The sequence below is a fragment of the Rhinolophus ferrumequinum genome, chromosome 11 (genome assembly GCF_004115265.2).
Source record: "Rhinolophus ferrumequinum isolate MPI-CBG mRhiFer1 chromosome 11, mRhiFer1_v1.p, whole genome shotgun sequence".
Lineage (NCBI taxonomy): Eukaryota > Metazoa > Chordata > Mammalia > Chiroptera > Rhinolophidae > Rhinolophus > Rhinolophus ferrumequinum.
The window spans coordinates 36,165,068-36,187,842 of record NC_046294.1 but is presented as its reverse complement, the minus strand read 5'-3'; the positions used below and the strand labels follow the sequence as shown (position 1 = coordinate 36,187,842).

Here is a 22,775-nt window from a genome sequence, read left to right as displayed (position 1 = left end):
GTGGAGCTGTGTTGCCTCCCTACCGTCACTGTTCATTAATTACTTATCATACTATCTTGATTCCCCAAGGGATTTGTGGTTGCTCATGGGAAGCACATATCACAAATATGGCAAAACTATTAAGAAATAAAATAGCATCAGAAAAAATTCAAAAGGAAAAAAAAATAGGGGCTTATGATTGAGAGGAGTGGGGATTCAAGGCGGCGGGGGTGAAGAGGCCAAAGAAGTACAAGCCGCGAGGGTATAAAAATCACTAGAGTTGAATCTAAAATTTAAAATGGCTACAATTGAATCTAAAATCACACTGTGAGTGTCCTGGTGGCCATTGGGAAAAGCATGGGTAGTTACAGAATTCTCCTTTGCTGGAGAAGGAAACATACCGGTTCCACAGGGAGGCAAAGCTTTAATTGGCACTTGAGGCTAAAAGAAATTTTTCAGCATGCCCTGGTAGGTTACTCCTGCATCCCGATTTCATCATTGAACGGGATTTCCTCAAGGCTCCCCCAGCCACCTGCTTGGCAAAGCTTCACTCTGGGTTGGGTATGGGGCTCAGAGGAGACCACACAGGTGGTGGGGGTGGGTGGGGTGCTCACTGGCCAAACTTCTTACACCCTCCTTCTGGTTCTGTGCCCAGACGCCTTTGAGATCCGGAGGCTGTCCTCCGTGTTCCTGCGTGTGCGGACCAACGTGGGTGTGCGCGTGCTCTATGACCGCGAAGGCCTGCGGCTCTACCTGCAGGTGGACCAGAGATGGGTGGAGGACACCGTGGGCCTCTGCGGCACCTTCAACGGCAACACGCAGGACGACTTCCTGTACGTGTCCCTGCCTGGGAGCAGGAAGGGGTGGGGGGAATGGGTCCCGTAGGGCCTGGGATCCAGAAGTGCCACCCAAAACCATCTCCCAAACTCCCATGGGCTCTCACTGTGCCTGACATTCGCCACTGGTTATTTATTTCTCCACATTTAAATTTAAGTATGTTTCTTTAAGGCACTGGTTCAGTCTTCTCTGCAGAAGACTCACCTGCGGTGCTTGTTAAAATGCTGCGTCCTGGGTCCCACTCCTTAAGAATCTGAGTTAGGTTGGGGTCCAAGAATCTCATTTTTAATAAGCGCCACTGCAATTCTAGAATATGAGGTCCATGGACCATCCCTTGAGAAATGCCGTTTTATAGTGAAGGCTTAACATTGGGGGACCCGAGGCTCGGTTTCATTGGGCTCATGGTGGTTTGCTTTAATTGACTGTGAACACCTTTAGATGAGTGTAAAGCCCCAGGGAGCCCGTGATGCCAAAACGCCTGCTTTCTGTCCCAGCAGGCCAATCTAACCCATTCACCTTTCGTGTCTGGCGCTTGAGGTTGGCACCCCGTGAGATTCTCAATATTCAGGGCAGGGCTCAATATTCAGTGAGCCTCTCAATTTTCAGTGGAGGTGGGCAGTGTGTTTCCCACGGACTGACTGCGAGTTGAGAGAGAGACTCTTTGGGCCTGGACACGGTTTAGGAACTTGGGAGGGGACAGGAGTCAGACCTTCCAGAACCAGAACACAGAGTTGATCTTGAAGGCTGCAGGTCCTGTGCAATTCTTCAAGTTACGTGTAATCCGGTGATGCAAGAGGAAACATGGAGGCTTTCTTTAGCCAGAAATGAGAATTCAGATTTGTTCAGAAAAATGAGAACAAGAAAAGCTGACAGCTTTTCAGCGCACATACATTTAAAAATGTAGCACATTTCTCTGTCTTGCCTGGTGGGGCTGATGTTAGGGCAGCTGCAGGGAGGGGGGCACACCTTGGATGAGTGTGTGGGTTGCTTGCCACCCTCCTACATGTGACCCTGGGCGGAGCTACTGCTCTGTGTACGCTGAGTGCTCTGACTCCCCTGGAGCAGTAATGTGGGTGTGGGGGGTGCCAGACACAGCCTGCCCCCAGGAATGCTGTGAGCTCACTCCATTCCACCATCTACTGGTGATGTTCAGGAAGCATGCTTCTTCCCCTTCCTCTTTTTATTTCCCCCCTCCCCCCGTGACTATCTCCTGCCTAGAGAGAAAGGGAGGGCAAAGGAGTTTTCAGGAATGGCCTGTGGAGAAGGAAGTAGAAAGTCACCCAGTGAAGTTTGATTCAGGATGTTCTTTCGCTCTTTCTGACGTGAAGCTCCGGGGGTGGATGGTGAAGGTGCCCCAGTGTGTGGCCCAATTTGAGTCCCTTTGGAGCCTGTTAAATGTGGAGTGATGTGTATGTGTGTGTGTGTGTGTGTGTGTGTGTGTGTGTGTGTGTGTATGAACACACAGCCATGATGACGTGTGTTTGAATGTGGCTGTGTAGATCCCTTGGCTGTTTGCAGGTCTGACATGTATCTGCGCTCTGTGTGTGTGTGTGTGGAAGGTGTGTGCAAGTGGTGTATATGGGTCTATGGTGTTACACGTAGGGTGGGTACACGTGTGCCTCCAGTGTGTGTGCTCATGCTTGGTCATGCGCGGGCAAGTGCTTACCTGCATGTATGTGGGATGGTCACCTGGGTCCACAGAAGGCGTGTGTGAATGTGGCTGTCATCCCTGCAGGTCCCCGGTGGGTGTGCCCGAGAGCACCCCGCAACTCTTTGGTAATTCTTGGAAAACGCTGTCTGCTTGCTCCTCGCTGGTCCCTGCCTCCCCGCTGGACCCCTGTGATGTGCACCTGCAAGCTGGTGAGGTGGCGGGGGGTAGGGGGAGAGCAGGAGTGGGGAGCAGTGAGACTGGTGTGGGAGAGGTGATGAGAACTCGGTGATGGGAGGATGCTGGTAGGACTGGGCAGGAGTGCTAAAAAAAGGAGGAGCTGCAGGCAGGGGCCTGGGGTTCCCTTCTGGTGGGGGGTAGACAGGAAGCTTCATGTCCTACACTCTCAGGTACACACACATTCGTACTGGCTCCCCCGTCTCAGGGCAAAAGCCCAAGTCCTCTCAGGGGCCGCACCAGGCCTTGCCTCCTCCGCCCGTCCTCCTCCCTCTGCCCTCCACTCTGCTCCAGCCCCACCGGCCTCCTTGCTCTTCTTCCCACACAGCCAGGTCTGTTCTCCTCTCCAGGCCTTGGCATTTGCTGTTCCCTCGGCCTGGAATGTTCTTCCCTTAGGACACACATCTCACTGCCTCACCTCTTCCAGGTTTTTGCTCAAACATCCTCTTCCTACTGAGGCCTTTCTGACTACCTGATTTAAAATTGCAATTGTCCCTCTTGCCCGCACCTGGCAATGCCTATCTTCCTTCCTAGATTTCTCTCTCAGAGTAGTCACCTTCGACTTTTCTATATAAACTGTTCAGTGACGGTCTCCTCTGACCAGAAGGTAAGCTCCACAAGGGCAGAGATTGTTTCTGTTTTGTTCACTCCTGTGTGTCCTTCTAGCAGATGGATTCATGCCCGGCGCAAGGTGGAATGCATTACATGAGTGCATGTACACACGTGTATACACGTGTACACACACACACACACACACACACACACACAGCCTTGTACATGGTCCCCCGAGCTGTGGGGAGGGAGGAAGGGACTGGGTCTGGGGAACCTGGCAAACCAGGCCCCAGCCTCACCCCTGTGCTTCGCTCTCCAGCCTCCTACGCGGTGCAGTCCTGCAGCGTGCTCACAGGGGAGCTGTTTGCGCCCTGCTCTGTGTACCTGAGCCCCGTGCCCTACTTTGAGCAGTGCCGCCGGGATGCCTGCCGCTGTGGGCAGCCCTGCCTGTGTGCCACACTGGCTCACTATGCCCGCTTGTGCCGGCACCACGGGCTCCCCATTGACTTCCGTGCCCACCTGCCAGCCTGTGGTGAGTGCCCCACACTTTTGCACCATGTGAGGGCAGCTGGAGGAGCCTGAGCTTCAGACCTCAGTGTCCACCTGTCCCCCTACACTATTCTCCAGCCTAACACCCCTGCCTCACAAACTGTTTCTCTACTTCTGCCAAGGGCCCCTGATCCCTTGGTCACCAAGGCCTGATACCTGGGATATGTGACACATGACTACGTCTGTCTTAGCCTCACGTCCAGCCCTTCTCCAAGTTCTGGCAGTCCTATCAACCCCAAATGTACCCATTTCTCACCAGTGCCATGGCCATCACTCTAATCAGAGCTAGAGTGAGCTTTCTAAAGACCACTGGCTCTGTGGCCCTCGGGTGCACATGTGGCTCAGTGGGCATGAGCTGGCCCCTACCCACTACTCACCCATGCTGGGCCATACACCGACCCTGTCTTAGTTGTCTCTGTGTCCCCAGGCCCAGCATAGAAACCCACTCTCGGTAAGCTTTTAGAAAATGTTTGTGGACTAAATGAAAAAGTCATAGTGCTGGGAGGCAGAGGCCTGAGTTTTATTCTAGCCCTGTAGGGAATTGCTGTGTGTCCTTGCAAGGCCCTGCCCTTCTCTGAGCCAAAGTTTCTCCACCGGCGATGGGACAAGACCAGTGGTTCTTAACCTTGGCTGCACATTAGACTCGCCATGGGAATTTTTCTAAAAACACACATATCTGGACCATATCCAGTATCAATGAAAACAACATATCTGGCATTGGGGGCCAGGCATCAGCATTTTTAAAAGCTCCCCAGGTGGCTTTGATGAGCAGCCTGAGCAAGAACAACTGAGCTTGACAGTCTCAGTGGATCTATTGGCTTTGACAGGGTATGGGCGACCCCCGGGGAGTGGACAGTGGCCAGATAAGGAGAGGGCAGTCTGGACAAAGGGCCTCAAGAGGCTGCTAGAGGGGCACAATCTTTGCAGCCCATGTATGACAGCATGGAAGTGAGAGGGGTGGAAGTGTGTGTGCATTTACATACCTGTACATGTGTGTGAATCTGTGTGGGAATAATGGAGCAGGTGCAGAGCTGTCAGGGGATGGTAACCTCCCCCCCACCCCCAATTTCACTGCCTAAGAATGCCCTGGAGAGAAAAGCAAGCACCAATGGCAGGGTCCAGGCTGAATTGGGGGGGGCCAGTCCTGATGCTCTGCCATTCTGCTGTTGTGGGAGACAGTGGGACTCTGAAGTCAGACTGGGTTCAAATCCCAACTTGGACCTTTACCTGCTGTGTGATCTTGAGCGAATGTCTCAACTTCTCTGGTTCTCAGTTCTCCTCATCCGGATGACGACCCCACCCCCACACAGTTGTGGGGATGAGGGAACCAAAGCACAGTTCTATTTCCCACTACAGCACTGTCCTGTAAGGCCACCAAGGAGTATAGCCCCTGCGTGGCCCCATGTGGACAAACCTGCCAGGACCTGGCCAGGCCTGAGGCCTGTGGGGTTGATGGTGGTGGTGACCTCAGCGAGGATGAGTGTGTGGAGGGCTGTGCCTGCCCACCAGACACCTATCTGGACACCCAGGCTGACCTCTGTGTCCCCAGGTGAGCAGGCTGGCTTGACCACTGTGTCAGGTGGGGAGGAGGCTGGGGGTCTTCAGGGCGTCTGAGACTGGGGTGCCTGGCTGGCCTCTCGTGGGCCTCCTTCATCTCACAGTCGCAGGGCAGACCTTGGAGGTGAGGTGGGTAGGTGGGTGGCTCCCTCCTCTGGACCGCCTCCCGGGCCTCTCTCCTCCGCTCTGGCTCTTCAGGCCACTCCAGTCTGGCTTCCCCATAAGACAGAACAGCCCCACAGAACCGAGAGGGTCTCTCTCCTCCCCTCCCCTTCTATAAATATTTATTGGCCTCCTAGAATGTTCCAGACATTTCTAGTCCCTCGGAATTTAGCAGCGAACGGAACAGAATCCTGCCTTCACGGAGCTCACATTCTACATGATGAGACAGATCACAAACAAATACAGACACTTTATGAGTCTGGTGGTAATAAGGGCTATAAAGCCCAATAAAGCAGAGTGAGAATACGAGTCCGTCGGGTGGGGAGGGTTTACTGGTATGTCACAGGAGCTGAGCATGGAAGGAAAGCCTTTCTGAGGAGATGACATTTGAATAGAGACCTGAGGGAAGTGAGGGAAGAGTGCTTCAGGCAGAGGGGACAGGGGCCAGCCAGTGTGGCTGGAAGGCAGAGTGTGAGGGGAGGTGGGAGGTGGTGACCTCACAGGATCCCAGGGCTGACCGGCAAAGCCCTTGGTCCCTCCAGGCCTGTTTCTCCATCTGTAAAGCGGTATCATATTCAACTGAGTGATGGCCTTTTGGAGGGTACATTGGAATCGCTGAGAGGCCTTTTCAAACTACAGAACCTTCCCTTGAGATCCAGACATATGTCCTGCTCTCCAATCCTTGATGTTGAGTATTGCCAACAAGGGGAGCCTCTGTAGGTTATATGGGGGTGTGGGGGACTGGAGAAGAAGGTGGTTGAGAAGCCCTGGGGTTGGGTGAGTGCAGCCCTCAATTGCTCTACTCTAAGGCCTGCACTCGGCCATAACTGTCATGTGTTGTGGGAGGTGTGTGAGGAGGAAACAGTCTTTGCCCTCCGATGGCCTACAGCGAGGAACCGAAAGACAGCATAAGGATCTCTGCCTTACAGGATCCCTGCGAGGAACAGATGAACGTGACATGTTTGGAGGGCTTAGCCTGGTGTGGAAAATATTTCCCACCCGCTATGGCATAAGCAGCGAGCAATCAGAACAGACGCTGAGTGTGAATGACCAGTACAAGAATATGCGCCCTGTCCCGACATGGCGCAGGTTCAGGAAGTGTGGCCCTCCTCGTACAGTCCAAATGAGGTTGGCTTTGGAAGCGTATAGAGACCAGTGAGCCTGTCCTTGTCCAAGCTTGGCGGAGGCTCTCAAACCTGGAACCCAGCTGTGGCCTTTGTCCCTGGTGCCAGGCTGGCTTCCCCACTCCCTGGACATGTGTCACATGTCATAGGAGATGCCATTACTTTCTTCTGTGTCCTTATGCCCCTGGCTGGCTGAGTAGTGGGTTCCTGGCCTTGTCTGTCCCTGCCCCAGCCCCCGAGTTGGCTCACTTTTCTTTGTTCCTTGGTTTTATAGGAACCAGTGCTCCTGCCACTTTCAAGGAGTAGACTATCCACCTGGAGACAGCGATATCCCGTCTCTGGGCCACTGGTGAGCTCTCCATGTAGCAGTGTTACTGTCCTCTCTTTAAATGGAAGTTGCTGCCTGAAGAAAGTGCGTTTGAGCAGAACTTTCCATGAAGTGGCACCCACCCTCCTCTGCACGTCTCCTAGGGAGCTAGGGGCAGGGAGTGGGGCTATCGGTCTGAACCCTGCATGAACCTGAGGGCAGGGACTTGGGGTTCTGTGTCTGGGCTCTGCAGTGACTGGGTCGGTTGACTGCAATCCGACCCCCACCCACCCCCTCTCTCTGCAGCCACTGCAAAGATGGAGTCATGAGCTGTGACAGCAGAGCCCCAGGTAAGGGTGGCTGGAACACAGTGGGACTCTTCTGGCTCTTCCCCATGTAAGGGGGTTATGGAGAGGAGAGTGGGAGCTCAAGGACAGATCAGGAGGGGGAGAACCCTGCCCAGATCCTGCCCTGCACTGAGCCGCCTGGATTTCTTGCCCTCTTGGGAAAGGCTCCAGCTTGGAGGGTGACATCCAGATATCTTGTCCCAGCCTTAGCCCCGCCCTGGTGACTGTCCCTCCTGCTTCTTGGGAAGGAGAAGCTGAGACTCTGTCTCCCCCAGGGGCAAGTAGCTGGGTGTCTAGACAGTCCCTTGACCTCCCCTGGGTCCTGGATTTCTTTGGTCTGAGCTGTCACATGCCTACGCCTACTGAGGCTGACTCTCTGCCTAGCCAAGTGCAGGGCGTGGGGGTCCCAGAGATGGAGAGGATAGCCTGGCCTTGGAGACTCTCCCAGGCAATAGAAATGGGAGTGGGGGGGCTGGCATGGTGGTCTGTCAGCCTGGGAGGGGCTTGGAGATGGCAGCGCAGGGGCCTGGACCGTTCAGGAAGGGCTTCCTGGTGAGGAGGCTTCTAAGGACAGATAGCGACTGCCAGAAGGGCTCAGAGGATAATTACAGGGCAGGTGGCAAAGAGCAGGGCTTCCAGAGTCCCGCAGCCCTGGGTTCAAACCCTGCCAGCACCCACTAGGGCGGTCCTGGGTAACTAATTTTACCCCTCTGAGCTTCCGTTAAGTCTTCTACACAACCTAGATTCCTACGTTCTCTCCGTGTTTCATGCATATTCCTGAAAGTATTTTCCTTCTATTGCTTCTGGCTTCAGATTTCTGCCTCTTTGGGACTTTCCTTTCATCTCGTGTGGCTTTTCCTTTCTTTCTGCTCCGTCTCATTCTGGGCATGAAACTCAGTTCCCTTTTATTGATTTCCCAAAAATAGATCACTCACACAGGTGTGAGTGTGCCAATTTGACTGGAGGCTCAAGGAGAGAGAGTGGGTTTATGTCACAGAAATACAGGTAATGGGAAACTGACTTCCTGTCGCTACAAGTCCTCGGGTTGCCCTGCCGTGCTGCATGGCTACCTAACTTTTGCCCCTCTCCTCGTCCCCCTGGGGTACTTTCTCTCACTTTATGATGACTTTTGCAAGCAGAAGTGGCTTCTCTCCATTATATGGGAAAATGGGGGATAAGAATACCTCACAGGTTTAACTACGAAAGGATTCGGAGGATTAACTACGAAAACACATGTGAAATGCCTGGAACAGCACCCGGTGGGGAAGATATGTTCAGTAATTGGTTCTGGTAGCTATGGTGGTTGTCCTGTTGTGTGACAGACAGCACATATCCTTCCCTCCCCCTGTGATGTGCATCTGGGAACCCAGGGGACACCTCAGGAGCAGCCGGGCCATGAGAAAGCACCAGAGCCCCGTCTCTGCCTGCATCTCTCGGGTGCTGGGTCCCAGGTCTCCCTGGCCAGCTCTGCCACCCAGGAGCCCACCCCCCGGCCCCGGTGAGTGTCCGAGCTCTTCTCAGCACTCACCCTCTCCTCTTCCAGCCGCCGCCTGCCCGGTGGGCCAGGTCTTCGTGAACTGCAGTGACCTGCACACTGACCCCGAGCTGAGCAGAGAGAGGACGTGTGAGCAGCAGCTGCTGAACCTAAGTGTGCCAGCCCGTGGCCCCTGCCTCTCCGGCTGTGCCTGTCCCCAAGGGTATGTATCCGTGTGCCATGGTCTTCCTGAGGGCTGGCACCAGTAGGAACCATGAGGTAGAGTGAGGGGCAGGGGAAAACCTCACAGAGCTTTGCGGGCAGGCGCTAGCCCAGGGCTGGCTAATGACAACGTAATGGCCAGTGAGGAATCCGAGAGAGGGCAGGCGTGTGGGGAGCCGACCTGAAGTGGCCTCTACCGGTCCCGACTTATTAACAGCAAGCGACCGTGGGTAAGGAAGGAGCCTGGCCTGTCTGAGGCTGTTTTTCCTCTGTCACATGGGAATAATGACAATACCCAGCACCTGCACAGGTCGTTGTGAGGATTAAATGAGGTCCCGGAGGGGGAGCACTGAGTGGGGTGTCTGACATACACTAAAGGTCCAGCGGTTTGAAGCCATGACACACGAACCCTGTGTTTCAGCTTTCAACTTCTTTTGGTGCAAAAGTCTGATGAGAGCCCTCAGGTGCAGGCTGGTGCCCTGTAACACTGAAGAGAAAAAGCCCCCGCCCCCCACCAGTGTCCCTCCTGGGTGCCATTAAAGCTGTGAGACCCACATAAGCCGTGTTTTGTGGGCTGCCTTCTGGGTGCTCTGTACACTGAGGTGGCTGCAGGGGCCCAGCGCCCAGCTCTGCTAGTTCTCACTCCTGATGCTGGTCTTGATTCAGGTCTGGGCTGAGAAGACAGTTGGGCCCCTCATCCCATGACTTGGCAGTACAGGGCTGTGTTCTTTAGCCTGTGCAGAGATCAGTGTGGTGCTGGGGGTTCTGGCCCAGGCCTGGCGGCCCGGCCGAGGGAAACGGGGGAGTCAGGGCTCTAGGGTGGGCAGGGGAGGGGCTAGTCAGGTGGAGCCTTGCTGTTTAGAAAACACCTCAATGTTATCTCCTTCAATCTCACAGCATCCCTGGGAGAAAGGAGGGAAGGGTCATTTTCCCCATTTTGCAGATGAAGAAACTGAGGCCAGGGACAGGATGGAGGGAAATGGTGTGCCCTCGGAGCCCTGACTCAAACCCTGTCTATTGACCAGAGCATGCTGGCTCCATGAGGCCCAAGGTCTGGTCCCCTGCACAGAGATTGTAATGTGGGTTACGAGCCTGCCCCTTCCCAGGCAAAGGCATCCATTCACCAGAGACCCCTGTAAGGGCTTGAGAACCTGCATAGGCTCCTGAGACCCCTGTGAATACCAGAGACCCCTGTGAGGGCTTGAGAACCTGCATAGGCTCCTAGGCTCAGCTACCACCCCTTGCTGCCCGTTAGGCCTCAGAGGAGCTATAAAGAGTGTCTGTCATTGAGGGCCTCTTGCAGCACTGTCCTGGGGTGCACAAGCCTGCCTCTTGACCTAAGGACAGAGGATGTCAGGACCTCTGGAGTCAGGAACTGAGGGTCACTCACTGCCAAGTATGGTGGCCGGGCCACAGAGGCAAGGCGGAGCTGGGGAGCTGGGCTGGCTTCTGCCAGGGACTCGTCACGCCTCCCTGAGCAGGTCCTTATCTGTAAAACGAGGGCTGCTGGCTTCGTCCTGGAGCAACTTGGAAAATGAGGGATTCAGTGACATCACTGTCATGAAGGTGCTTCGGGGTGTCTAAGGCTGTACCCCTCAAATGTTAACATGCACAGGAGTCTCCACCCGAGACTCTGCATTTTGAACAAGCTCCCCAGAGATGCTGGTGCTGCTCTTCTGGGGACCACAGTTTGAGTAGCAAGCTTCTAAAGCACAGTGCAACACAAGGGATTAATTTAACCTAGAGGATCCAAGCAGCAGAGGGGGGTTCCCTTTTCAATTCCCGGGCTCCAAAGGGGCGGATATGCTGGGAAGATTTCTGATGGGCTCAGTGACCTTTGACAAGTTACGTGGCCACTTGGGCATCAGTTTTCTTGTCAGTAAGGGCCTGCCGGCTGTTTGCAGAACTTATCGGAGCAGAGCAGTACTGAAATCCTGCTGCTTTTCTCCAGGCCTTTCAAAGGTCAATCCAGGTCCTGGCACTGTGCCAAGAACATCCACCGTTCACAGGGTTTAATATTTGTCACTAGTTATGTGACATCAGACAAGTCACAATTTTTGTGAGCCTCAGTTTGCTTATCTGTGAATTGAAGGTCGTAACACCCACTGCACAGGGTTATTGTGAGATTTAAATGAGACGGCTACAAGGAGCTGGCATTGCAGTCAGTGCTCTATGGAGACTTGTGCCCTTCCCTTCCTTAGTGCTGAACCCCCAGCACCTCTTGGGGTATTTGCCTGAGTGGCTCGTGTGCTGTATCAAACGATGTGAGGAGCTTGCATACATTCCATAGGGGCTTATCATAGAGAAATTATCACATCTCAACGTACAGAAGAAGGGCAGGCTCCCCGGAGGGTGCCATTGGGGAGCGTCCTCCTGGGAGCTGGGATGAATTCTCAGTGATGCCCAAGTACAGTCCTAACCACCCCTGTTGGGAACTCCCTGGGCCCCATGCCCTCGCCATAGTGTTGCTAAGAATCTCTGGATGCTGTGTATTGCTGCCAAGGACTGTGGGCCACTGCAGGGGCATGTCTGTGCTGTTCCACATTTCTTTGTATTTGGACGCTGAGCCAAGGGCCCTGGGGCCAATAGGCAGGCTAGCACAGTAGTTATGAGCACAGACTTAAGTCAGGCTTGAATCTTGATTTCAGCACTTGCTGGGTAAGTTGGTTAGCCTCCCTGAGCCTCAGTTTCCTCATCTGCATAGTGGCACAGAATAAGCACTCCGTGTGGGCAGGCAGCGTTGTCTTCTTTCATTTGGGTCTCATGCATTTGCAAATGCCACCTGAGAGGATCTTGGAATGAGATGGTCCCTTAACAGGGAAGGGTAGGTTCTCCACAGATTGAGGGTACATTGAGGACAGAGGCCAAAGCTCCAAGTCTTTGCATACTTCTTTTCTCTGGGGTGGGCACACAGCAAGTGCTCAAGGATGCAGGCAGGTCTGCAGAGAGCAAGGAGCCAGCGAAGGAAGGTGGGTGTCAGGGAAGACCCCTAAGGAAGCAGTGAGAGACAGGGTCTGGGCGGAGGGTGGAAGGCAATGACGCAGCCTCCTGCTGGTGTCTCATGCAATTTTGGGGAAAGGAGGGTCAAGAAAGTAATGTTACCATGTATCGACTAGGCGTGAGGCAGTGTGCCCAGGTCTATAATTAAATTCTCATAGTGACCTTGAGAGGAAGGTGTCAGTATTTCCATTTTACACATACAAAAACAGAGGCTTAGAAAGGTTAAGTGGCTTCAGGGAAAACACAGTGGGTTAAGCACGTGCTTTCTTTTTCTTGCTTCCTCCCATAATTGCAATGAAATGTTGGTAATGGAGTGAATAAAGTACACGTCCCCAGGGACAAAAAGAACAGAAGTGGAATGACAGTGTCACAGGATGGGTCAATAGTTTTTGACGAAGGAATGAGGGTGGATGTATAGAAACTGACCTTGCGGAACAGAGGTTGACAGCTGATGCTTGCAGACCAAGGAGAACCACCTATACTATTGTGTTGACAACTTCGGGAACAGGAGGCTCCAGGCATCTCAGAAGGTGGGGTGATGGGAGGGAGACAGGAGGATGAGTTGTAAGTCTGTGTAAGGAGTGGTTAACCCCCCCACACCCCACCATGCCGGCTTCCCCCACCCCTGGGGCCTTGCTACTGCCCTAACCCCATGCAGCAGGAGAAGGGTAGTAAGAGTTTCTAGAGGAACCAAATCAAAGACTTTCATCTTGGGGGCAGCAGGAGGGATGAGATGCAGGGTGAAAACAGGGAGATTAAGTGAAAGCCTTCCGGGACCCCAGCTTGGTTCCCAGGTGAGTGGCATGAAGCTTTTGTCGAAGCTTTTGTCTCCCGGGCCAGAGATGAAAGAGAATTCTTCTTTTGAAAATTGGCTGGACCAAGAGGAAAAAAAAAAACAACCTACAAAAACTGACATTTTGGGGGTTCCCCAACAAAATGGTGGGTGCCCCTTAAATATGAAACTTCCAATTAGCTTTTGATGGCTCACTGTTTTTCCCCCTATTAATTTTTTAAAAGTAAACCATAATTTACACACAGTAAAATGCACAGTTTCTAAGTGTAGTGTTTGCTAAGCTTTTACAAATTTATACCCTTTTGCAACCTACACCCTTCTCAAGATATAGAACACTTCTGTCATCTCAGTAAAATTCCCTCATGCCCTATGCCTTTTACCAGGCAGTTCCTCCCCCACGCCCTCCACCACAGTTTTTCATTTCAGCATAGATGGGTTCTGTCTGTTCTAGAACTTCAGGAACATAGAATCATGCTGTATCTGTATGTCTGGCTTCTTTTCCTTAGCATAAGGAGAGTTTGAGATTCATCCACATCGTTGTATTTTCCAGCAGTTTGTTTCTTTTTATTGCTCAGTAGTATCCCGTTGTATGAATATATAGTAATTCATTTACCCAAATTCAAATATTGATGGATATTTGGGTTGTTTTCAGTTTGGGGCTATTTTGAATAAGGCTGCTATGTCTTTCTCTTGGATGAACACATCAGCATGGAATTGGGCCCTAGCGTAGATTTATGTTTAACTATGTAAGAAACCGCCAAACTACTTTCCAAAGCATTTGTACAATTTTACACTCTCACTGCTTGAGAGTTCTGGTTGTAACACATCCGCACCAACACTTGATGTTTTCAATCTTTTTCATTTTTGTTATTTTAGTGAGAACATGATCATATCTCATTAGGGTTTTAATTTGTGTTTCCCTGATGACTAATGATGAGTACGTTTTCACGTGCTTTCTATGTATCTCCCTTTGTGAAGTGTCCGTTCAAGTCTTTTACCCATTTTTTTTTTTTTGTCGATTTTTCTTTCTTCTTCTTCTTCTTTTTTTTTTTTGATTTTTCTTTCTTCTTAATTGAGTTGTAGAAGTTCTTTATATATTCTGGATGCAAGTCCTTTATCAAATATATGTATTGCAAATATTTTTTCTCAGTCTGTGGATCGCCTGTTTTTCACTTAATGTGTCTTAATATGTCTAAAGACTTCAGATGAGCAGAAGTTTTAAATTTTGATAATGTCTAATTTATCATTTCTTTCTTTATGATTAGTGCTATCTCTGTCCTGTCTGAGAAATTTTTGTCAACTCCAAGTTTGCAAAGATATTCTCCTATGTTTTCCTCTAGGAACTTTACAATTTTAGCTTGTACATTTGGGTCTGTGATCTATTTAAAATTATTATATTTTGTATATGTTGTAAAATGGAATCAAGTTTGTTTGTTTGTTTGTTTTCTTATGGATATCCATTTCTAATCCCATTAGAAGAAAAAAAAGAAAAGCCTTCCTTTCCCTATTGAATTACTTTGACACCTTTGCAAAAAATCAATTGACTGTATAAATGTGGATCTATTTCAGAACTCTCTACTTGGTTCCATTGATCTCTTTGTCTATTTTTAGGCCAATATCACACTGTCTTGATTTCTAAAGTTTTATAGTAAGACTTGAAATCATAAAGTGACCGTGCTCCAACTTTGTTCTTTTTCAAAGTTTTTTTGGCACATCTGTCTTTGCATTCCTATGTAATTTTAGGATCAGCTTGTCAATTTCTACAAAAAAGCCTCTGGAATTTTGATTGGTATTGTGTTGAATCGATAGATCAATTTAGGGAGAACTGACGTCTTCACACTAATGAGTCTCCCAATGCACAAACATGGAATTATTGCTCCATTTATTGGGTCTTCTTTAATTTCTCTCAGCCATGTTTCATAGTTTTCACATACAGGTTTTTGCACATTTGTTACTGAATTTATTCATAAGTATTTGATGTTTCTATTGTCCATCGCATCTAAGTTGTCAAATTTATTGGCTTACCGTTGTACAAATATTCCCTTATTTTCCTTTTAATATCTGTAGGATCTGCAGTGCTGTCTGTTCTTTGTTCCTCAAATTGGTAATTTGAATCTTTTCTTCTTCTTTTTGCTATCAGTGTAGCCAGGGGTTTGTCAGTTTTACTGATAGTGGTTTCATTGATTTTCTCTGTTTTTCTGTTTTCTATTTTACTAATTTCTGCTCTTACCTGTGTTATTTCCTTCTTGTGACTTACTTTGGATTTAATTTGGTCTTATTTTCTGGTTTAGATATTTCATTGTAATTTTTTCTTATTTTCTAATATAAGCATTTAAAGCTAAAAATTTCCCTGTAAGCACTGCTTTAGCTGCACTCTACCAATTTTGATAAAATGTGTTTTCATTATTTTTGTTGTAATATTTTCAAATTTCCTCTGTGAATTGTTCTTTGATCCATGGGTTATTTAGAAATGCTACTAAATTTTGGAATATTTGGAAGTTTTCCTTATATCTGTTTGTTCCTGGTTTCTAATTTAATTTCATTGTGGTCAGAGAACATACTTAGTATAATTTCAAGCCTTTGAAACATACTGTTTTTTTAATGGTACCGAATATAGTTGTTTTGGTGAACTTCCCATGTATGTACAAAAATAACGTACATCCTGCTGTCATTGGGTAGAGAGTTCTTTAATTGTCAATTAGGTGGAGAGCATTGTTAGAGCGTTGAAATCTCCAACGATAATTGTGGATTTGTCTTTCTCGTTTAGTTCTGTGAGGTTTTGCTTCTGTTTTTGGAAACTGATTTGGTGCTTGTCCATTTAGAATTGTTCGGTTCTCTTGATAAATTGACTGTTTTGTTATTGTGAAATATCCCTCCTTATTGCTGTTAATGTTACTTGTTTTGAAGTCTACTTTCTCTGATGTTAATATAGCCATTCTATCTTTCTTATGACTAGTGTTTGCATGGTATTTTTTCCCATCATTTCACTTTTAACTTATCTGTGCCTTTATATTTCAGTTGTAACTTTTGTAAACAAAATATAACTGAGTTTCGCTTTTTTAGCTGATGTTACAGTTTTTTCCTCTTAATTGGAGGGTTTATGCATTTGTATTTGATATAATTTGATTGGATTTAATACTTCTATCTTGTTATTATCTGTTTGTACTACAATTCTTTTTTTTTCTTCTTTTCTGCCTTCTTTTGTGTTATGCATTTTTTGTATTCTATTTTGTCTCCTTTATTAATTTTTAACTGTATATCTTGGTATATTTTGAAGTTTTTCTACAGATTAAAATATCTATCTTTCATTTATCACAGTCTACCATGAATTAATATTTTACCTCTCTATGTAGAATACTTGCAACAGTATTATAACAGAAATACTTTCATTTACTTCTTTCTCTTTGTTTGTATTATTTTTGTCATACATTTTACTTCTATATATGTTATAAACCCCACAATTCACTGACATTAATCTTGCCCTCAATGCTTAGTTATCTCTTAAAGAAATTAAGAAGTAATTTTTAAAATATTTACTAACATATTTTCCATTTTGAGCTCTTCATTCCTTCACGTGGGACTGAGTTTCCATCTTCCTGAAAGACTCCCTTTAGCATTTCTTTTAGTGCAGATTGACTGGTTACTCCATGAGCCACATGGGTAGGAGGGTTAGTGCCCACGTCCATGTGTACTGTTAATTAGTATACAGCTGTTAGCTGAAGGGCAACTGGCATCCAGCCTGGCTGGGGGATGTGGCTGGTAGAGCTAAGTGGCTGGCAGTTGCTTCCTAATGGATGGCAGAGACTTCCAAGCTGGGCCAAGTCTGTGTCTGGTTTTTCCAGTTACCAAGGTACCTCTGCACTCCACTGGGCAGGATGGTAGTGAGTACATGGTCAGTCTCTTCTAGGGTAAGTGATGAGAGCCACTCTGGGGCGTCCATGTGGATACAGGGTCCTCCACAGATGGCAGATATGGGAAGGATGCTTTCCTGACCACCTGCTTCCTCTGTCCCTACAGCCTACTCAGACACGGGGATGCATGTTTCCTGCCAGAGGAGTGTCCATGCACTTGGAAGGGGAAGGAGTATTTCCCTGGGGACCAGGTCATGTCTCCCTGCCATACTTGGTAAGTGAGGGCCCCATCCGGGCTCTCCTTTTTGCTGGGGGTGGGGGGAGGAGGAAAGGATGGATATGGGATTCAGGCTCATGAGCACAGTCTAACATTTCCCCTTCCACCATGTTCATATTCATGTTGTGTGTTTGTGTGCTATATAGGGGTTTGCATACATACTGGGGGTGCCACTTTGAGCACCTCTTGTAATTGCAGAAGTCAAACGTGACTTGTATTCATCTTTTGTTATCAGTATACATTGAATATTACAATTTTAATGCAGTTTTCCTTTCTTAAAATGTATACATTTTTTGGCACCCTCTATATACAAGGGTATGCATAGGAAAAATTTTGGGGAGTGTTTTTTTGACTATTTACATGAATGTGAATTTGTTCATACATGTATATGACTGTGTGTACACACATATTTGTAACCATGATTATGTGTTTGCATGTGTAACTGTGCGCACAAATCCAAAATGCATAGACTGCATATGTGAATGTATATACACATGCATATATATGAATAGGTGGGCATTCATAAACCTGAATACGTTAGTAAATGTATACAATTATGAATTTGTGTATGTATACAGGTGTGTTTATATATATTTGTGAGCATATGCCTGCATTTAGTATGTGGGGACATGTATGTGCAAAGTATGTGAGTGTGTACATGCATTGGGTACACAATTTGTATTTACATGTGCACAAACATGGACGCGTATATAAGTGTGCATTTGTATTTTCCTATGAATATGTACATGTCTGTATGTGAAAGTAAGTTAGTGTATATGGGAATATATTTGCATGCTATGTGTTCATAAATAATGTAAGCATACATATGTGAGAGTGTGTGCACCTGGATTGGATTCTGTGGGAACAGACGGGACCGGTTCTGTAGGCCTGCGCTGGGCCAAGCACCAGGGGTAGAAAGTGGGTAGAAACTGCACCTCCTAAACAGCCCCCAGGCTTCCGCTGCTGCTGGGCCTAACTCACATTAACTCATCTGCCCAAGTCTTGGCTTCTAGAAGTGTCTCTGTTGATTGCTTTTTAAGCAACCTGTTTTCCTAATCTCCACCTGTCCTCTGCTTCTTGGAGAGCCAAGAGTCTTCCCAGCCTTGTAAATCATTTAAATCTTGAGATTCCCCTAATAGTCCCTCCATAGGCCTTACAAGTACCCCCACAATCAACGAGGCCTCTCAACCCATGCCTCCCAGCCTGGGCGGCTCTGTCTCTGCCAGATGCCCTCAGAGGTTCATGACATGGAGAGCATCTCTGAAGGGCATGTGGAGCTTCCCTGCTATTCCCCTTGAGCTCTTGTGCACTCCTGCAGAGGGCCCAGCATGAGCTTTCTGGGGCTCAGAGCGTCCCAGGGCTCCTCAGGCCTTAGATGTGTCTGCAGCTCTGAGGCATCCCTGCCCCTTCCCCAGTGGGCCAGGGGACATCTCAGGGGCCCGTGAGCCCTGCCTCCTCAGCTCTGGACAATGACCAAAGCTCATCAGCTAGGACAGTAGGGCTAAGACGGAGAGGGGAAGGAGACATGACCAGGATGCTTCAGCTCATTCCAGTGGAGCCCCCCACCCAGTGGAACCCACATCCTGTCCTGGTCCCACATCACACTCCAGCGACTATCCGAAGGGCTCAGGCTGGCACAAGATCCTGTGGAAAGTAGCTTTAGGTCATGCTGGGTGTCTTGGCTCCTGTCTGGTGTTTCAGAGATGACCGTGTTCTGTGCGAGCCCTTCCCAGCCACTCAACTCTCCTGAACGTTGTGTCTCTTGTAGGCTGAGTGAGGTGTCCTTGACTTAGGGGTTCCTCTCATCTTCATGATGTGCTTATATGAGTGAGCCCTCCGGCAGCTGTGACTTCTACATAAAACAGGGACCCCCAGGCTCACCCTCCAGCCTTCTGTTGGAGATGGATGATATTTGTTGACCTCCCACCCCAGGGGCACAGAGTGAGAGCTCAGTAGGCAATGTCTCTGTCAGGTACTCGGAGTGGGGTGGGCAGTGTGCCCTACGAGCTGGTCTGGGTGCGTGTGTTTCAGCATGTGCCAGCGCGGCTCGTTCCAGTGCACTCTCCACCCCTGCGCCTCCACCTGCACAGCCTACGGCGACCGGCATTACCGCACGTTTGATGGGCTCCCGTTCGACTTCGTGGGTGCGTGCAAAGTGCACCTGGTCAAGGTGAGCTCCTGGACGGCCACACGTGTCTGCCTGGCTGGCTCCATGGGGACCCAGAGCAGCTGAGGCCCTGTTAGGGTGTAGCGACGCTCTGGACTCCAGGCTGACACGTATCGGGTGCGTGGGGGAGCTAAGCTGTGGGCTGTGGCTGTCTAGAGGTGGAGAGAAGTGCTGAGGAGCAAATTAGGGGCTGGACAGAGCTCATAAAATACCCACTGTGTGTCCACTCACCGTGAGAACCGTGTCCTACTGGGTCCTCATGTTTTTTCTGTCTGATAAGAGCTAATGCTTTTTGAACTTTTATTATAAGCCTGGTAGTCTACGGAGCCATTTTTCTGGATTATTTTACTTAATTCTCACAGCAACCCTGCGAGATAGTTTACTGACCCCATGTTATGGATGTAGCAACTTGGACTCGGGGAAGTTAGGTATCTTCCCAAGGTCACACAGCTAGGCAGTGGCAGAGCGGAAGTCAGGTTTGAATCAAGTGATCTGACTGGAGAGATATGGCTCTTAAGGAGTCACGTGCTACAGCCTTCGGCTGGCCAGGAGGAAGAGGAGTTGTGATTGGGGGTGCGGGGCACAGTACAGGCAGGATCCCCTCCAGAAGAAGAAGGTACCAACCGGGCAGGTGGGAGAATGCCAGAGCATACTCAGGGGAACTTGGTTTTGCTAAGGGCCTGTCTGTCTTATTATATCATAGTAATAATAATAAAAATAATGACAAACTTTTTCTGGAATGAGTTCGATTCATGGGGCAGGCCCTGCACTGGCCTCTTACACATAATTTCAATAACTCCACCAAACTAAGGTCGTTGAACCCATTTTATTTTAATTTTTTAAATTTCAAAGGTGATGCATGTTCTTCATTAACATTTAAAACAATATAGAAGCATATATTAAAAACAAATATTCCCCTTCACATCTCTTCTCATACCATTCCCTATTCCTAACTGTCAGGTATGAATCCTGATGATCATTTTTCCATCACACACACACACACACACTGTTTAGTTTATATGGATAGGTTTCTACAATTTGCTTTTTTCCCTTAATAGTACACTTCAAACATTACCTCATACGGTCAGTACGTACTTCTTTTCTTTCTTCTTCCTGTAGAATGATATAGAAAGGACGTGCTGTAGTTTGTTTTATTATTTCCCCATTGATGGACATTTAGGTTGTTGCCAATAATGAAACGCTCAGGGAATACTTTTGTGGATATATCTCTAGAGTCTTAGAAGTGGAATTGCTATAAAAATGATATACATGTAAAATGTTCAGTGCCTATAAATTGCCCTCCAAAAAGACTTACACGACCGTCATCTGTGTACGTAAGAGTACCCCTTCCCCCATGCCCCTGTCATCCCTATTCTATATGCATTCATTCATCACATACGTTTTGGAGAGTCACTGCCTGCTAAACACTGCACTCGGTGCCCCCAAAGGAAACTGAGCTTCTGAGAACTGAAGTGAGTTGCCCAAAGTCACACAGCTAATAAGTAGAAGTGGATTGAAAACCACTTCCGAGTCTCTGTTCCTGTACCTCTGTGCCTCTCAGCGGGATCTCTTCTCTCCCTGGTTTTACTAAAGTAACTTGTTTTCTCCTCAGAGCACATCTGATTTCAGCTTCTCCGTGATTGTAGAAAATGTAAACTGCTACAGCTCTGGCATCATCTGCAGGAAATTTATTTCCATCAATGTTGGGAACTCACTCATCATCTTTGATGACGACTCAGGAAATCCCGTAAGGCCCAGCAGAGGTGAAGGTTGTGTAGACAATTTGCAGGTTAACGGGCTAGGGGGAGAAGGGGGCTAAGGACTGGCTTCCTTACCATAGCAGTTTCTCTTGGAGCCATTGAGTCAGCAGCCCAGATTGAATTCCTTGGCCAGGGTCAGGAGGACAGAGGTCGATGTCAGGATGTGAGGGAGGCAGAGGAGTTGGTGAGGTCCTGGGGCTTGGCAGTGGCTTGCAGCCAGGCCCAGCCAACCCGACTCTTTGTGGGCCTCACGAATGACCATCTCTGTCCCCTTAGAGTCCTGAGAGCTTCCTGGATGAGAAGCAGGGGGTCCACACCTGGCGAGCAGGGTTTTTCACACTGGTGCATTTCCCACGGGAGCTCATCACCCTCTTATGGGACCAGAGGACCACAGTGCACATCCAGGCTGGGCCACAGTGGCAGGTAGTCACATGAACAGCGACCCTCAAGGGACCCTCTTCTCCCGCCTGGGGCTGAGCCAAGCCATTGGGTGTCCTTGGGTGAGCTGTCCCGTCACGGAAGAGCTAGGAGCATCATGCCTTCTGTCCTATCCTCCCCCACCCTGCTTTGTGCCCCTTCCCCTCCGACCCTTCTCCTATTGCTCTTCATGCTGGGACCCCAGGAGTTGCTTCTGGGTTCATGGCAGACATATGGGCTCAGGGCGACACCTCTGCCAATGGCTCACGCCGCGTGAGCCTGCAACTGACCATGGTGTCCTCTCTTCTTTCAGGGCCACTTGGCAGGACTCTGTGGGAACTTTGACTTAAAAACCATCAATGAGATGAGGACCCCGGAGAACTTGGAGCTAACTAACCCCCAGGAGTTCGGCAGCAGTTGGGCTGCAGTCGAGGTAAAGCTTCACTCAGACGGGCCCTGGCCAGAACTGAGCACACCCGGGAAGAGGGACATTGGTGTGAGCCAGCAGCCCCAGCCCAGACTGTCCTGTGGCTCAAGGACACGCACCATCCGGTCTCACAAATCAGGCTGCACGTGTGCCCGAGACTAGGCTTTACGGGGAGGGTAGGAACTGGGAAGGAGACAAAGTCTCTGTTCTAGGAGAGATGACCTCCTAACCGGAAGGTGAGGCTCGTCGAAGCATGAGCATCTCACCCATTCCTGTGCCCGCAGTGCCTGGCGCTAGGTGTGGCACAGAGGAGAGACCCAGGGAGTCCCGTGTGGGTTGAGCCATCAGAGAAGGCTTCCTGTTCCTGAAGGAAGTGGGGCTACTGTGATACTTAGAAGATAGGCCATGTGGGGAAGGATGAAGGTATCGGAGTGAAGACCTCTGAGAGGGAGGACACCATTAGCAGAGGCAGAAAGGAGGGAGGGGTCCCAAAAGTTTGGGAGATGTCTGACTGAGGCTGCCAAGCTGTGAGCACTGCACTGGGAGCAGAAGACCTGGATTCTTATCTTGGATAATCCAGTGATTTGTCGGGTGACCTTGAGTAAGTCCCATCTGCTCTGGTTCTCTGTGAAGTGAAGCCACTGTGCCAGGAGAGGGATGGTGAATAAGCGTTCACCTTATGTGACAACTCTGATCAGTCAGAAGAGGCTGCCTAGGAAGCAGTGTTGAGAAATCTCTACGACTTGTGTCAGGCTCAGCTGGAAGGAGAGCTGTGGTTGATGAGTTATATCTGCCATGGGGACAGCAGTGGAGAGTGGTGACAGGAGTGTTACATGTTTGGCTTTCCTGGACTGAGTATCTGAGGTCCCTGATTCTCTGTTGGGGAGTCGATGGAGATAAGCCCATGTAGCCTGGCGTCAGGGGAGCTGTTAGTCATGGCCTGGAGCTCAACTTAACTCTAAGGTGGGATAAAACTGTTCTCACAGCCTCAGAAAAATGCGTTCTAACCTACCCCCATTCTAGGGAAGCTGAGTGGGTGACAACTTTCTCCCTGCCCTCCTTTCACCCCCCACCCCACTATTGTTTCT

General features: G+C 49.3%; 1 protein-coding gene across 2 annotated transcripts in view; it reads left to right on the top strand.

Annotated features, from left to right (window-relative positions):
- The window catches only part of OTOG (otogelin), a 73,751-nt gene that overhangs the window by 15,149 nt on the left and 35,827 nt on the right, over positions 1-22,775 (top strand). For both annotated transcript variants that reach the window (XM_033121562.1, XM_033121561.1), the window contains exons 17-28: positions 635-812; positions 2,552-2,676; positions 3,573-3,785; positions 5,159-5,351; positions 6,920-6,994; positions 7,259-7,302; positions 8,843-8,996; positions 16,806-16,913; positions 18,948-19,086; positions 20,696-20,830; positions 21,120-21,266; positions 21,574-21,693. In XM_033121562.1, the coding sequence (XP_032977453.1) occupies positions 635-812; positions 2,552-2,676; positions 3,573-3,785; positions 5,159-5,351; positions 6,920-6,994; positions 7,259-7,302; positions 8,843-8,996; positions 16,806-16,913; positions 18,948-19,086; positions 20,696-20,830; positions 21,120-21,266; positions 21,574-21,693 (1,631 nt within the window). The remainder of the gene's footprint in view (positions 1-634; positions 813-2,551; positions 2,677-3,572; positions 3,786-5,158; positions 5,352-6,919; positions 6,995-7,258; positions 7,303-8,842; positions 8,997-16,805; positions 16,914-18,947; positions 19,087-20,695; positions 20,831-21,119; positions 21,267-21,573; positions 21,694-22,775) is intronic.